Consider the following 13,640-nt stretch of genomic DNA (forward strand, 5'->3'; position numbering starts at 1 on the left):
CGATGGCAATTATGGTCACGCCGACTCCTATGCCTGTTGTCGCCCCAGTGCTAAGGCCAGTGCTGTTCGAAGGCGCTGGCGAATTGGATTCAGTGGGAAGGCGGGGACTGCCCCCTGCAGTAGGCGCGGCCGATGGATTCGACGTCGTCCTAGTACGATCAACCTCCTGTCATACTGTTTTGCCAAGGATAAGACATAGTCCACGGGAAATGATAACAAGTCTGATCCCTAGAAGCCAACCACGATGGCATCTGCTCTTATGAACCCAGATGATGCTGTGGAAATGCTGGAAAAAGTGCTAGAAGAAAAGTCGTCCGTTCCGTACCCATCAGAGATGAACGCTCGAGCAACGTAATCGTATGTTGTGATGAACTCGCCATCCACACTGGTGGTGAAAGGGGCGAAGACCTGGAGAGGTGAAGAGATGTTACTGATGCACTCACTTTCGAATTGAACACCAAAAGTCATACCACTGAATGGTCATTATGTCAGCTAAGTAGTGAAGAGGTGAGATGCGACCTACCTCTGGCAACAGCTGGCCTCGTAAATTGTCATCTATTTCCTGACGTAGCAGAGTAGTGGTACTTGGAAATTTCTGCAACAGTCTGACCGTTGGGACATTCCTGGACTATAATGCACTGGGAAGCTGAAGGGCTGACACTTAAAATGAGAACTGTCGTATATTGCCCCAGAGGTTTTGTCGCGTGGGTAAGTACTGAAGGCTACGAACAGGTCTAAAAACGTCGGATGAGGTCTTCCCGTCTCAGTTGTAGAAATCAGGACAAAGCCTGGATCTGGTGTTGCCCGTCGCAGTAGTGCAGTGGTAGTAATCGAGACCGTGGACTGAAGTGAGTGAACGGTCCGCTTAGCAATCGGCGTGACGGTAGACTGAAGCGCAATAAGCGCACTAGATATTGCCGAAATTGGAGCTACATCCTGGACGACGGGGCCAATACTTGTAGCGTTCCGTACGACCGTAAGCTCGGTTGGCATACAAATGTTCGAACATGCAGCCGAAGGCGTCCAAAGTGAGGCGAGGGCTGGTCCATCCTCTCTCGAATATGTGGTCAAATCTTTAGAGAAAATCGTACTGTGTGATCAATCAGATTCATTTCTGATGGCCACTGGGGACCAATAAGAGGCATTATATACGCGCTCAAAGCTCACAGGAAGCGGCGGGTGACAATACGGGAGCGAAAGAGGGCTGGCTGGGCATTATACGGGGTGCCAGGGCTCGCAAGGCGTTCGCTACGGTCTATCCTATCTGTGGTCTCCAGTAGCTCGTCAAATGCAAAGGGCATCATGAAACTTCCTGGCAAAAAAATGATGGAACTTTTGGTACACACTTTTTCTGCATTGCCGGATATCGAGACTCTCAATCAGAGTTATTCTCTGCTCACTCCTCCGCTGATAATTTCCAGCTTGTTACACCTCTATGAGCGGGAATCTGAAGTCACGCAAGGCTGAAATATAACTCTATTGCTTGTCGTTGAGCTTCAGGTAGGCTCTGTGCTGCGAGTACTCCTTTCGAAGACAGGAAGTCAGAGCGGATCAGCATTAAGTTACAGGGCAGTCTCTAAGTGTAATATCGACTGAGTTTGCTTGGAATACTCGTTGTTGCCGTTCGGTTCGGGCTAGATCGAGCGTCAACAAGGTTGAGAAGAGGGTCCAACATGATCGTAGCTAATCAGGACGACCAGGGGCTCAAGGCCTCGGTAAAACAATATCGCATCCTTCCATTCGCCAAGTATTAGCGAATGCTCGCAGTCTTTACCTAGTCTGTTGGAGAGTCAAGATACATGACATGACGACTAGGCTTGGAGACGGCACGAGGCTGAAATACGGTGATGCCAGAATAGGGCACCATGAAATTCGCATCGGAGCTCAGTAAATACTTTGAGACTCACAGGGTCCATCTCGTGCAGCCGAACATTCAAGATAGCATGTACGCGTTCTGCTGTCATTAGAAAGCTCGAATTCAGATATGGCCGTGGTACAAAAATCGAAATGTATCACTGCATGAGAATAGATGCAGGGAGGGAGTTACAGAGCAACGAAGTGTGCGAGAAAAGAATGGGTGTGGCAAGCGCGCACTTTCCCTGTTTCCGGGTTCCAGGGTCTCGGTCCACGGGTCTCCACGGTTCACGTGTTCACTCTTGGCATTCCTGACATGGTTCTCCAGTTTCTCCAGCTACTCCATCTCGATCACCGCAGGGGCATTTTGTCCGACGACTCTACAGCGTCAACATTTTCCAGGATCCTGGATTTTGCCTGTCGCAATGCCGCGCCATGCGCCTCAGCGCTGTGCACGGGATGCTTCCATTGAGCCTTCTAGAATCGGTTTGTGCGCGGCGTCCAATCTTGGAGCGGACCTCGTCGGACCAGCCTTGGAGTGTGCCCCAGAGAAGCTAGGGCACTCCCTTTTCGTCGACTCCATTCTATCTCCAACAACGCGTTTATACAATACGAGAGGCACGGTCGGTTAGGCGCACCGACAGCCATGTGCGTGCGGCGCCGCAATACGCAATATCTACCATGACGATTCGTTGAGAGTCGTCTGACTCGTCAATGACCATGTGTTGCCGCCTATTGGCGCATTTCAGAGGCTCACTCATAACAATAGACAGCCACTAGAGTTTACCCGGTCCGCTTGACCGTAAGGCTGGAGGCATAGCTACGCCGCACGCGTTTACTCCAAACACGCAGGTCATGTCTAGAAGGAACACCATTGACACTTTCTGTGAGGTTAGCGTGCCGCAACGCTGCACGGATCTTGTGGTCAGCTTACAGTAGTGTATATACAGCGTGGTCCTGGATGTTGGATCATCAGCATCAGATCCTTCCTTGATTCCACGCATCTGCCTATTAATAGTATACTCCCATCATGGTCACGAAGGTCCTGGACCTGGGAAAAGCTAATGCGCCGTCGATGTACATCGATGAGCCTCATCTGCGTTACGTGGACTGGAAAAGGGATCCCGGGCTGAGGAAGCTCTACTTCTGGGCGTTTATTCTCTGCATTGCATCTGCTACCACGGGATATGACGCGTATGTCTACTACTTGAATTCGAGGAGCCATCGCTAATTCTCTAGCTCAATGCTGAACAATCTACGAATGCTTCATCGTTTCAATGACTACTTCGGCAATCCAACAGGGTCTACGCTCGGCCTCTTAACTGCGCTCTACTCGATAGGATCGATTATCTCATTACCAGTCGTCCCTTTCGTGGCTGACCACATGGGGCGGAAAGCTGCGATTGCTCTCGGGTGTACGGTCATGATCACAGGCGCTATCGTCCAGGGCACAGCAACAACCCTCACAAACTTCATGGCTGGACGTTCGTTGATGGGATTCGGTAATTCTCTGGCACAATTGTCGTCTCCGTTACTACTCACGGAGCTTTGTCATCCACAGCATAGAGCTCGCGTTACTGCCACGTACAACTGCTTGTGGTATTCAGGGGCCATCGTTTGCACCTGGCTTACATTTGGCACCAAGAGACTGGACAGCAACTGGTCGTGGCGAGTACCAGCTCTCGGTCAAGCCCTTCCCTCCATTGTACAACTCCTTTTCATATTCTTTATACCAGAATCACCCCGTTGGCTTGTCGCTAGAGGTCGCAATCAGGAAGCTCTCAACATCCTCGGCAAGTACCACGCGAATGGCGATATTAACGATCCCGCCGTCCAATATGAATTTCATGAAATTCGAGAGACCCTACAGATCGAGTTTCAGTATCAGACAAGCTCATCATACCTGGACTTCTTCAGAACACCCGGCAACAGATACAGGCTTCTTCTGTTGGCATCTTTGGGCCTCTTTTCACAGTGGTCAGGCAATGGATTAGTGAGGTAAGTTATGCAACTGGTCTCCCTTACATGAAAGCAATAAGAGTCCTCGTTTCTTTCCATTGATATTCGAGAATAACACTACATTCGGCATGGCTAAGTAACTGGCGAATTACTCCCTTCACATTCAGAAGACACGTACTGACTTTCTACTCGCTGATATAACAGCTACTACGCTACCGATGTATACAACAGCATAGGAATAAGGGATGCGGATATGCAGCTCGGAATGAATGGCGGTATTACCGTCATGTCGCTCATTGTTTCCGTTTCCTGTTCGCTGCTTGTTGACCGCGTCGGACGCCGGCCCCTCTTCATCGCCGCCACAGCTTCAATGTGTACTTGCTTCATCGTATGGACAGTAGCATCCTCAATACAAGAGGAGAAGCACAGTATTCCGGCTGGTCGTGCAGTTATTGCATTCATCTGGATCTTCCAGTTTTGTTACTCCGTTGCCTGGACGGGTCTACTGGTTGCGTACACCGTCGAGATTCTTCCTTTCAAGATCCGTGCCAAAGGCCTGATGATCATGAACGTCTTCATACAAGTGGCTTTAACGATTAATCAATATGTCAATCCGCTCGGCTTCTTACATTTAAAGCCCGCATGGAAGCTGTATACCATCTACGCTGTACGTATTCACTGGCAATGGTGTCTTCGTTCCAACTAACCCAAATAGGTATGGGTCTTCCTCGAGCTTATCTTCGTATGTTTTATGTATATCGAGACGCGCGGGCCGACACTGGAGGAGATTGCGAAGATCATTGACGGCGACGAAGCGAAGATCGTACCAGCTGATATCGTACATCTTCATCAACGCGTCAGCTTTCCGGGCCTAGATAAGGACCATACTGTTCGCTATGAGGACATCAAGCTCCAGCAGCTTCAGAGTTCTACTTCCGGATAGCCTCTCTATTTCCTCGGCCCGAACGACTTGCACACGACTTCTTCTCACGGGCCGTAGTGGAAGTAAAGGTGACTCATCCCGAGGGGACTGGGTTCGCACCAGTGATCCTTCGAGAGGCTAGATCGAATACGACCACGCGATTCCACCAATCATACCACGGAATCACCCAAGGCCTTATTCTATAAGCTGGCTCCTTGAATACAAGCTCCACAACCAAAGATGAGATACCGGCACGTCCGCTCCTCTCCGTCACGTCTGGTCGGCTCCGTCGCTTACATGTCCGCTTAGACCGTAAGCAGTCGGACCAACGCACCAATTAGATTCGCTTCTCTGCTGGACTGTTGCACTCGAATTTGTGCGATACACCTCTGCTGTCCCCATAATGTCTAGTAATTCACAGATAGGCTTACAAACCTTCTAATATCCCCACTCGGAGTTGCCGTAGCCCTTGGTGCAGATCCACTCACTCATCGTGCTACTGTGCTTTCGGCAAGAAGATGTACCCTGAAGCATCTATCCATCACCAGAGTTGATTCGGGACTACGCGTTTTCGTCAAATAGCCGCTTTATTCAGTATTGTCTACAGAGAAGCCAGAACCTTGCTGAGCCATGAGGTATAAAGGCCGCTGCCTCTGCAACACAGGGCATTCCATATCACACAGGCATCTTTCTCTATCCTTCATCAACAGTTGATAATTTCAACAAAGCAAATCAAAATGTCTCCGCCCCGCCGCGCCCTCATCGCCGTTACTTCTGCGAACGCCTCTCTTTTCGCCCCCAACGGCCACACGACCGGTGTCTTCATCGGCGAAGCCCTACACCCCTACAATGTGCTCAAGGCAGCAGGATTCGAAGTCGACATCGCATCTGAGAAGGGCAAGTGGACCGAGGACTGGCTTTCGTTGCAGCCAGGGTTTCTGAGCGAGGAGGAGCGGAAGCAGTATGACGATAAGAAGAGCGACTTCAGGGCTGAGATAGACAAGAACCGCAAGGCTGAGGATCTAGACGCTAGTCAGGCAAGTTAACGGCATCCGGGTACAGGATACGTACTAACACGATGCAGTACGGCGTGTTCTTCGCGAGTGCCGGCCATGCCGCACTGATCGACTACCCTCATGCCACGCATCTCCAGGCCATCGCATCAAAGGTCTGGGCAAATGGCGGTGTAGTATCGGCAGTCTGTCACGGGCCTGCTATCTTCCCCGGCATCGTCGACACCGATGGTCAGCCAATCATCAAGGGAAGGAAGATCACTGGCTTCACGACACAGGCCGAGTATGACATGAAGATCATGGACGCGTTGAAGAGCTGGGGCGAGCCATTGGTGGATGAGCACGCGAGAGCTCTGGGAGCTGAATGTAAGCCATTGTTGTGCCTCGGATTGACATGAAGGCGGCTAACCCGTGATGAAGATGTACGCGCGGACGGGGTATGGGATGATTTCCATGTTGTTGATGGAAGGGTCGTCACGGGTATGAATCCGCAGAGTGCAAAGAGTACGACGGAGGCGGTAGTGAAAGTTTTTAATGGATTATAATGGTCGTAAGAAAATGCTACATCTCTCATCTAAGAGTTTCGAATAGGCGCTAGGTAATCTCGGAAGCCCTGGGTGGCTTCAATGGTAAAGGTGTCCAAGTCTACCTTGCATCTCCTGTGCTTGCTGTGCTCTCGTTCTTCCTACATCCTAGACGCGCATCTGTGTTACCTGCAGATTGTACGTATCATGATGCATCAACATTTCCCGTCGCCGGCGTGTCGTTCTCTGCATGAGAGCCAAGCAAGCGTTCAACACCGAAAAGTCTATAATTTACCAGCTAGCAGACGCCACCCCGAATGATTGTTAGCGGGAATTCTTTCCAGGTAAGGTAACTCCAATGGTCCTCGTGGTGTTTTGGTGTTAAAAAATTACCCGAAAGCTAAGCTGCACGAGTCAGATACCCAACCTCCAGAACTGACACACCAAGGCTCTTCCAACCTTCTTGCGCTTTGTAACTCGACATGGCTTCTTTTTGGCACTTTATGTTCCGGGATCAGTGAATTCTCGCTTTTCACGATAATCAATCGCTTTGGAGGCATGTTCCGCCTCCACAAACAACCAGTGCACGGCATTGGAGCACATCAACGCCGCCGCACCTTCAAGCCTAGGAGCTCATCAAGCATTCCAGCAAGCTTCTGTCCCTCTATACCCATAACGGCAGGCCCACCATCGATACCGGCAGTTTCCTACCACTACTCCTCGCCGGAGCCATCCCCGACGTCCCTCATCCGATGCCACGCTGGCGGGATACGGTCCGCACATGCTCCATGGCTGGACGCCGCTGCCGCGGGGCTTGACCATGTGATCTTCTAGATCTCCACACACGCCGCACGTTTCCCCAGATTTGTTGACGTATGCTTGGGGTTAGCCCTTGATGCTGATCTTCGCTGCTAAACCATCCGGACATGTCCCGATTAGGGAACCCGCGCTGATATACCAGCTTCATATGAGTGTATAAAGAGACACATATGTAACCCAACACTTCTCCCTACAAAGGCGCACATCATCCGCTGTCTTTACAGATTTCACGTCGCAGGGTTCGACCATATCTATCTCATCATGCGCTCCTGCTACGGCCGTGGCGCCCCCCTCCGCGCAGCTATCTACGCCTGCTGCCTCTCCGCCTTCCTCTTCTTCGGCTACGACCAGGGTGTCTTCGGTGGCCTCCTCCAAAACAAAGACTGGCTCAACCAATTCCACCACCCGCGCGATACCATCACCGGCATCATCGTTGCTTCCTACTGTCTCGGCGCGCTCTTCGGCTGCATCCTCACCGTCTTCATCGGCGACATCCTCGGCCGGCGTCGCATGATATGGCTTGCTATGTGCTTTATCATTGTGGGCGCAACGCTGCAGACGAGTGCGTTCCACATCGGGCATCTCATTGTCGGACGGGTGATTACAGGGCTGGGGACGGGTATTGATTCCAGCACCGTGCCAATGTACCAGAGTGAGCTGTGCAAGCGCGAGTGGCGAGGCCGCGTGGTGTCGTGGGAGATCTGGTTCATCGGGATAGGCATCTGTCTCGCGTACTGGATCGACTACGGGTTCTCGTACTTGCCGGGCAGCGTGGCGTGGCGGTGTCCAATTGCCATCCAGCTGGTTTTCGCCATCATGGTTGTCTTCCTGGTTTGGGGCCTCCCCGAGTCCCCGAGATGGCTGTGTAAGAGGGGCAGGAGTCAGGAGGCGCGAGAGGTGCTGTGCGCGGTCTTCGATCTGGACGAGAACGATCCATATGTGTGCAGCGAGATGGACGCTATCGGCGCGGCTATCGCCATCGAGACTGGTGAGGGCGCACAGAAAGTCACGGGGCTTTTCAAGAAGGACATTTTGCAGACGAGGAGGCGAGTGCTGCTGGCGTGGTTTGGACTCTTCATGAACCAGTGGTCTGGCATCAATCTCGTTGTGTAAGCCGAGCCCCCTTCCACTCCCATTACCCTACTGACTGGATGGGAACAGGTACTATATGCCCACCGTCCTCGTCGAGAACGTCGGCATGACCTCTCAGCGCGCCATCCTCATTGCCGGCTTCGTCGAGCTCATGTTTCCCGTCGGCAACACACTCCCTGCGCTCGCACTGGACCGCATGGGCCGGCGTCCCACGATGATGGTTGGCTGCGGGCTCCTCTCCTTCTGCATGATGATGATCAGCATCCTGCTATCCATCGGCACCGAAGCCTGCTCCGCGGCCTCGATCGCTTTCTTCTTTCTCTACATGCTCATCTTCGGCGCGACTGTCAACGTCGTTCCGTGGGTCTGGGGCCCCGAGATCTTACCTCTGGAGGCCCGCGCTCGCGGTACGGCCATCTCCGTCAGTTCGCACTGGATGTGGAATTTCGTCATTGTGATGATCACGCCTGTGCTGATCAATCGTATTGGCTGGAAGACGTATCTGATCTTCATGTGTCTACTCGCGGCTTTTGTGCCGATTGTGTACTTCTGCTACCCGGAGACGAGTAATCTTTCTCTTGAGGAGGTGGATAATTTGTTTTTGCCCGAGGGACACAAGCTGGACGGTGAGATCCAGGAGATCAGGAGGCGGAGAAGCTCGGTGATTGCGGGAGATGGCGACAAGAATGTTTCCGAGACGGTGGAGAAGGTCTAAACGGCTGAGAGCTGAATATCTCTGTAACAGTCGAACAATGTAGTCAGGACTCAGTCTCTCAGGCGTATCGACCGAGGACAATGTTGCTGAATCAATGATCCAACGCCCTCCATTCCTCACAGAATACTCTCCTTTCCCTTCCATTAAACCCTACAAAGTCGTCCATTCTGTGTCTGCACGCCCTGCTCTCCATCCCTCACCTCCCACCGCTCGCTCCCCACTGCCGTGGTAGCATAGAAAACATCATAAGGATCCCACTTTCGCTTAATCTCACTCAACCTCCCATAATACCCCCCATAAAAGCTCTCCTGCCAGTCCACCTCCATAACACTCGCCTCGTTGAGATACGTGCCTCCGCCCTCCTCGACAGGCGCAACATCGCGCCACGGCTGGAGAATATTCTCTTGGAGATCTTTGTTGGCTATTGCCAAGGCTTCGGGGGTAGAATGGTCGAGAGACTTGTTCGACGAAGTGACGAAGAAGAGCGCACACGTACGCCAGGCGGGGTTTACGGCGTTATCGGTATTACCGTGCGCGATGGGAGCTTTGTGGTATCCGAGGAAGTGTTTTCCGGAGGAGACGTGCTGTTTGATGAGGTCGAAAGTTTCGTTGTACCTTTTCTCGAAGTTGGCGCGCGGGACGATGCGGTTCGCGGGGAGTGAGTTGTCGAGGCCGATGGGGAAGGAGTTCGCGCCCCAGGTTGCCTGATAGGCGGAGTAGAAGGAATCGTGTGCGGTGTGAGTGTGCGGGGTGGTGAGCGAAATATTGTGTGCTTCGAGGTAGGCGAAGAAGGGCGAGATGAGCTTGGTGTAGGATTCCATGGTGTGATTTGGTGCGAAGAGGTATCGCATGTTGAGGAATGGGGCGGGGGTGTTACCCATGATGAAGAAGGAATAGATCCCAGCGTCTGCCCACTCGAGGAATACATCGTAGAACTTCTTTGTGCCGGCCCAGAAGGCGTCAACACTATTTTTGGAGGCATCTAACACCCAGTTTGCAGTGACGACGTTAAGCTTCGGATGCGCTCGAATGATGACCGAAACAACAACAGCAAAGGTGCCGCCTCCGCCCCCGCGAAGCGCCCAGAAAAGGTCGGGATTCGAATCTTCAGAGGCTGTTACGAAGCGTCCATCAGCTGTGACGACTTGGAAAGCCACGACATGATCTGCTGCCATGCCGTAGATTCCCGCTATCCGACCGATTAGCTGCAATCTGAGCACTAGATGAGACATGGAATGACCTACCCAAAGGATTCTGACCCCCTCCGGTAATCATACCGCCTGCATATCCCACGCTCTAAAATCCTTGGTCAGCGCTTTTGCAAGACACAACAGCTGGCCGCATTACCCAAGATACCGCACCAGTGACAGTCACATCGTGCCGATCCGCAGCCTCATAAACCTCTCTCACAGTCACACCCGCCGCAAGCTTAAGCGCAGGGCCCTTATACCCTGGGCCCTCATACTGGGGCAGAAAGTCGATATCCTTTATGTTATGCATCCACAGGCTAAGCGCTCCCGCGCCAGAAGATTTCCCCAGATAGCAATGCCCCGTATTCTTAATCACCAATCGCAAATTCGCATTGCGTGCAAAGTTAATGGCTAGTTGTATCTGAGCCACATTTCTCACTTTAACAGCATATTGGGGATAGCCGCCTTTGATGCACTGTTTCCCGACGGTACTGTTCGACGGCATGCAGGTTCGCCCCTGGAAGATGGGCCACATGATGGACGTTGGATCGCTCTCGTGGAAGAGCGGGTTGGTAAAGTTTGCGAGGACGTTTGCGCACTGTACACTATTTTTCTCGCCCCATTCGCTGTCGTAGCAGGCCGATGCAATAGGAACAGTAGGTATCAAACCACCGCCCAGAAGCGCATCGAATGTGTCCCAGACTGGTTTGGTCGGCCAGCTAGGGTCGCCTGGAAATGTCTTGCAGGACACGACTTTCCTTTGATTGGAGAAAGTTGCGTTGGCGATCGTGCTGTTGTCGAAGGAAAAGTAGCTGACGAATTCTTTGGTGGCTTCATTGTTGGCGATGCGCGTGATGACCGCGTCGCTCAGTTGTAGAGTTTCCTCTAACTGTAGAGGCGCTCCGGCAACTACGGTAGGTGGGACATAAATGGCCGCAGGCTCGATGGAGAGGGAGGCGGACTGCGCAGTGGCTGTGGCTGTGGCTGTGGTTGTTGGCCAGAAAAGGAATGACCATACGATGACCCGCAGCGTAGCGATCTCACTAAAGGCCATACCGACAGAATGTGCTGTGATAGTTTGCTGCGAGTAGAACATTTAGGGTACCAGGTTCTTGTCTTAAAGCTTCACGAATGAAATCTACTCCTGCTGGAAAAGTAAGTTCCCACTGGTAGTCAACTACCGAGTCGGGCGTTCGCCCAATGAGAGAGTCGCTTCTTATAGTTTGCTGGTGCCCCCGGATGCCATGGATTACTTGCATAGATGTTCTTACGTGATCATACCTGGATACAGCGCCGCCAAGATGCATCTTGACCTTGGCAATGCGCCTACAGGCGGTCAAAGCTAGACGCTACATACTCGCAAGATAGCGTCGTAGGAGTTCTCCGTATATCAAGTCTTATGTACACTAATTATTACTTGATGGGGTGCGAGACCTGATGTTGTTCTAGTAGTTGTTGGCATAGGTCACATGCAGGTGGCCCGTATTGAATGGCCCACAAGGGTGGCCGTGCAGTAGCTGTTGGACATAGTGGCCCAGTCCGAGGTATGCGCGACATCGAGCTGACCATCGTAGTAGTCCTTGCCGTGGTCGATATCAGAGGAAACATGGACATGGTCGGCTCAGACGTTGGTGGATGCTTGGATGCGGATCGCGTCACCGTTCTCAGCCAGCACTTTGGAGATCTTCAAGTTATGGACAATGAAGTTCTTGGACTTGTCGATATAGAGAAGGATGCTGGTGAGAAGGGCGCTGGAATCGAGACCAACAATGGACTTGTTGGAGCCGACGTTGACCTTTGCAGAGCCATTAATAGCACCTTTGATTGAGATCAACGTAGCAGTCGTGTCCGTCTTCTTCCCTACGGCGGCACTGAACTCAGGCGGGGACGAGACAGTGGTAGTAGCACCACCCTTGCTACCTGTGGTTCCGCCATTTTGAGAAGCATAGCCAATGAGACTACCTTGCTGATCAGCAGTGAGAGATGCGAGAAGTGCGAGCCCTGCAGCGAAGGATGTCTTTAGTCAGTTGTGAAATATTTTGTGAGTCGAGGGTCGGCGAGCAGTCCGGGAAGCATTGCTAGGCGGCTCATGTGCACTAAATACGTCAGTGTGGCAGGCATGAATGGTTTCGGTTGCAGGTTCTCACAAGTAATAAATTGTACGTCTGTCTCTGGGATGTAAATGTCGTACCATTAGGTGTTGGAAACTATCGTACGTTCGTTGATCGTCGGCGTTTGCTTCCCACAAATGCGGGGAAAAGTTTCCACCCAGCAAACCAATCGAGACCGGACCGACATCAACCGGCATCGGCATTGTCGCCGACCGTAGACGCTACGTCGACATGATAAGGAATCTTGCGCCTCTACAAGAAAGCAATCCCATTTACCCATACTCCTGTAAAGTCTGGACAATCGATTTCCTCCCAAACTCATCTAGCGACCATGACACGATCCGCCCTCCTTATCGGCGCCCTGACACACACGCGAAAAGAGTGGGAACAACTCGGAGGCGTCGCCGACAAGCTATACGAGTACCCCTCCGGCACGCGCGAAGAGTTTCTCTCTAAATCCAAGGCCGGCGCATTCGAGGGCATCTACGCACTATACCGGTCCAACGACTCAAATAAGTACACCGGAAACTTTGACGAAGAGCTCCTTGATGCGCTGCCTGAGTCGCTGAAATTCATCTGTCACAATGGCGCAGGTTACGACAATATTGATGTGCCGGCGTGTACGAAGCGCGGGATTGCTGTGAGCAGCACGCCGATTGCGGTGGATGATGCGACGGCGGATGTGGCGATGTTCTTGATGCTGGGCGCGTTGAGGAATATCACGCCGTCCTTTCAGGCTGTCAGGCAAGGTGCGACGAGAAGCGGTACGGTCACTGAGAAGTAGCTGACCTTGGTGTAGGCAAATGGCGCGGCAACTTTGCGCTTGGGCACGACCCGAAGAACAAGGTGCTGGGGATCCTGGGTATGGGCGGAATCGGTTCCGCGGTGGCACAGCGCGCAAAGGCGTTTGGCATGAAGATACAGTATCACAACCGGAAACAGCTGTCATCGGAGAAAGAGGAAGGTGCAAAGTATGTGACTTTCGACGAGCTGCTGGCGACCTCAGACGTGCTCAGTCTGAATCTGTCGCTCAACCCTTCCACGAGACATATCATCGGAAAGCAAGAATTCGAGAAGATGAAAGATGGGATTATCATCGTCAACACTGCGCGTGGACCTCTGATCGATGAGGCAGCTTTGGTGGATGCGTTAAAGAACGGGAAGGTCTGGAGTGCAGGGCTCGACGTCTTTGAGGAGGAGCCCAAGATCCATTCTGGACTGCTCGAGGCGGAGAATGTCGTTCTTTTACCCCACATGGGTACTGCGACGTACGAAACGCAGCGTGACATGGAGCTTCTGGTTCTGGACAACCTGAAATCGGCGATACAAAGCGATAAGTTGTTAACACAGGTACCGGAGCAGAAGAAAGATGCTGCCAAGATTTGAAGGCATCGAAAAATGCTGTATTTGACCAGCGATTTGATAGAATCAGAATATGAAT

General features: G+C 52.2%; 7 protein-coding genes across 7 annotated transcripts; 4 read left to right on the forward strand and 3 right to left on the reverse strand.

Annotated features, from left to right (window-relative positions):
- Positions 1 to 2,558: 2,558 nt before the first annotated feature.
- CC84DRAFT_970467 (uncharacterized protein) lies at positions 2,559 to 2,949 on the reverse strand. Its single transcript, XM_018188009.1, has one exon. It carries the CDS (start codon positions 2,856 to 2,858, stop codon positions 2,631 to 2,633), a length of 228 nt encoding a protein of 75 aa, XP_018033716.1. The 5' UTR covers positions 2,859 to 2,949; the 3' UTR covers positions 2,559 to 2,630.
- CC84DRAFT_1096819 (general substrate transporter) lies at positions 2,930 to 4,756 on the forward strand (the record flags this gene model as incomplete). The annotated part of the gene is made up of 4 exons (XM_018174682.1): positions 2,930 to 3,048; positions 3,094 to 3,852; positions 4,018 to 4,480; positions 4,529 to 4,756. The coding sequence occupies 4 exons, from the start codon at positions 2,930 to 2,932 to the stop codon at positions 4,754 to 4,756; spliced, it is 1,569 nt and encodes a 522-aa protein (XP_018033717.1).
- Positions 4,757 to 5,472: 716 nt separating this feature from the next.
- Positions 5,473 to 6,293, forward strand: CC84DRAFT_1189246 (IgE-binging protein; the record flags this gene model as incomplete). The annotated part of the gene is made up of 3 exons (XM_018181039.1): positions 5,473 to 5,772; positions 5,820 to 6,114; positions 6,169 to 6,293. 3 exons carry the CDS (start codon positions 5,473 to 5,475, stop codon positions 6,291 to 6,293), a joined length of 720 nt encoding a protein of 239 aa, XP_018033718.1.
- Positions 6,294 to 7,367: 1,074 nt separating this feature from the next.
- On the forward strand, positions 7,368 to 8,784 carry CC84DRAFT_1075677 (general substrate transporter; the record flags this gene model as incomplete). Its single annotated transcript, XM_018173716.1, has 2 exons — positions 7,368 to 8,200; positions 8,253 to 8,784. Coding segments are annotated over 2 exons (1,365 nt in total), but the record flags the coding sequence as incomplete, so codon positions are not given.
- A 257-nt stretch (positions 8,785 to 9,041) lies between these two features.
- Positions 9,042 to 11,184, reverse strand: CC84DRAFT_1198224 (FAD-binding domain-containing protein; the record flags this gene model as incomplete). The annotated part of the gene is made up of 4 exons (XM_018181554.1): positions 9,042 to 10,087; positions 10,143 to 10,194; positions 10,246 to 11,060; positions 11,145 to 11,184. The coding sequence occupies 4 exons, from the start codon at positions 11,182 to 11,184 to the stop codon at positions 9,042 to 9,044; spliced, it is 1,953 nt and encodes a 650-aa protein (XP_018033720.1).
- A 525-nt stretch (positions 11,185 to 11,709) lies between these two features.
- CC84DRAFT_1220222 (pectin lyase-like protein) lies at positions 11,710 to 12,402 on the reverse strand (the record flags this gene model as incomplete). Its single annotated transcript, XM_018183146.1, has 2 exons — positions 11,710 to 12,046; positions 12,305 to 12,402. 2 exons carry the CDS (start codon positions 12,400 to 12,402, stop codon positions 11,710 to 11,712), a joined length of 435 nt encoding a protein of 144 aa, XP_018033721.1.
- A 5-nt stretch (positions 12,403 to 12,407) lies between these two features.
- On the forward strand, positions 12,408 to 13,607 carry CC84DRAFT_1151881 (D-isomer-specific 2-hydroxyacid dehydrogenase-like protein). Its single transcript, XM_018176771.1, has 2 exons — positions 12,408 to 12,948; positions 12,999 to 13,607. Exons 1-2 carry the CDS (start codon positions 12,531 to 12,533, stop codon positions 13,583 to 13,585), a joined length of 1,005 nt encoding a protein of 334 aa, XP_018033722.1. The 5' UTR covers positions 12,408 to 12,530; the 3' UTR covers positions 13,586 to 13,607.
- The last annotated feature ends 33 nt before the right edge of the window (positions 13,608 to 13,640 follow it).

This window comes from Paraphaeosphaeria sporulosa, assembly GCF_001642045.1.
Source record: "Paraphaeosphaeria sporulosa strain AP3s5-JAC2a unplaced genomic scaffold CC84scaffold_8, whole genome shotgun sequence".
Lineage (NCBI taxonomy): Eukaryota > Fungi > Ascomycota > Dothideomycetes > Pleosporales > Didymosphaeriaceae > Paraphaeosphaeria > Paraphaeosphaeria sporulosa.

Coding starts and splice junctions, on each gene's coding strand:
- CC84DRAFT_970467 (XM_018188009.1), bottom strand. CDS start 2,858: ATGCGTGGAATCAAGGAAGGATCTGATGCTGATGATCCAACATCCAGG.
- CC84DRAFT_1151881 (XM_018176771.1), top strand. CDS start 12,531: ATGACACGATCCGCCCTCCTTATCGGCGCCCTGACACACACGCGAAAA. Junction 12,949..12,998: donor CTTTCAGGCTGTCAGGCAAG/GTGCGACGAGAA, acceptor ACCTTGGTGTAG/GCAAATGGCGCGGCAACTTT.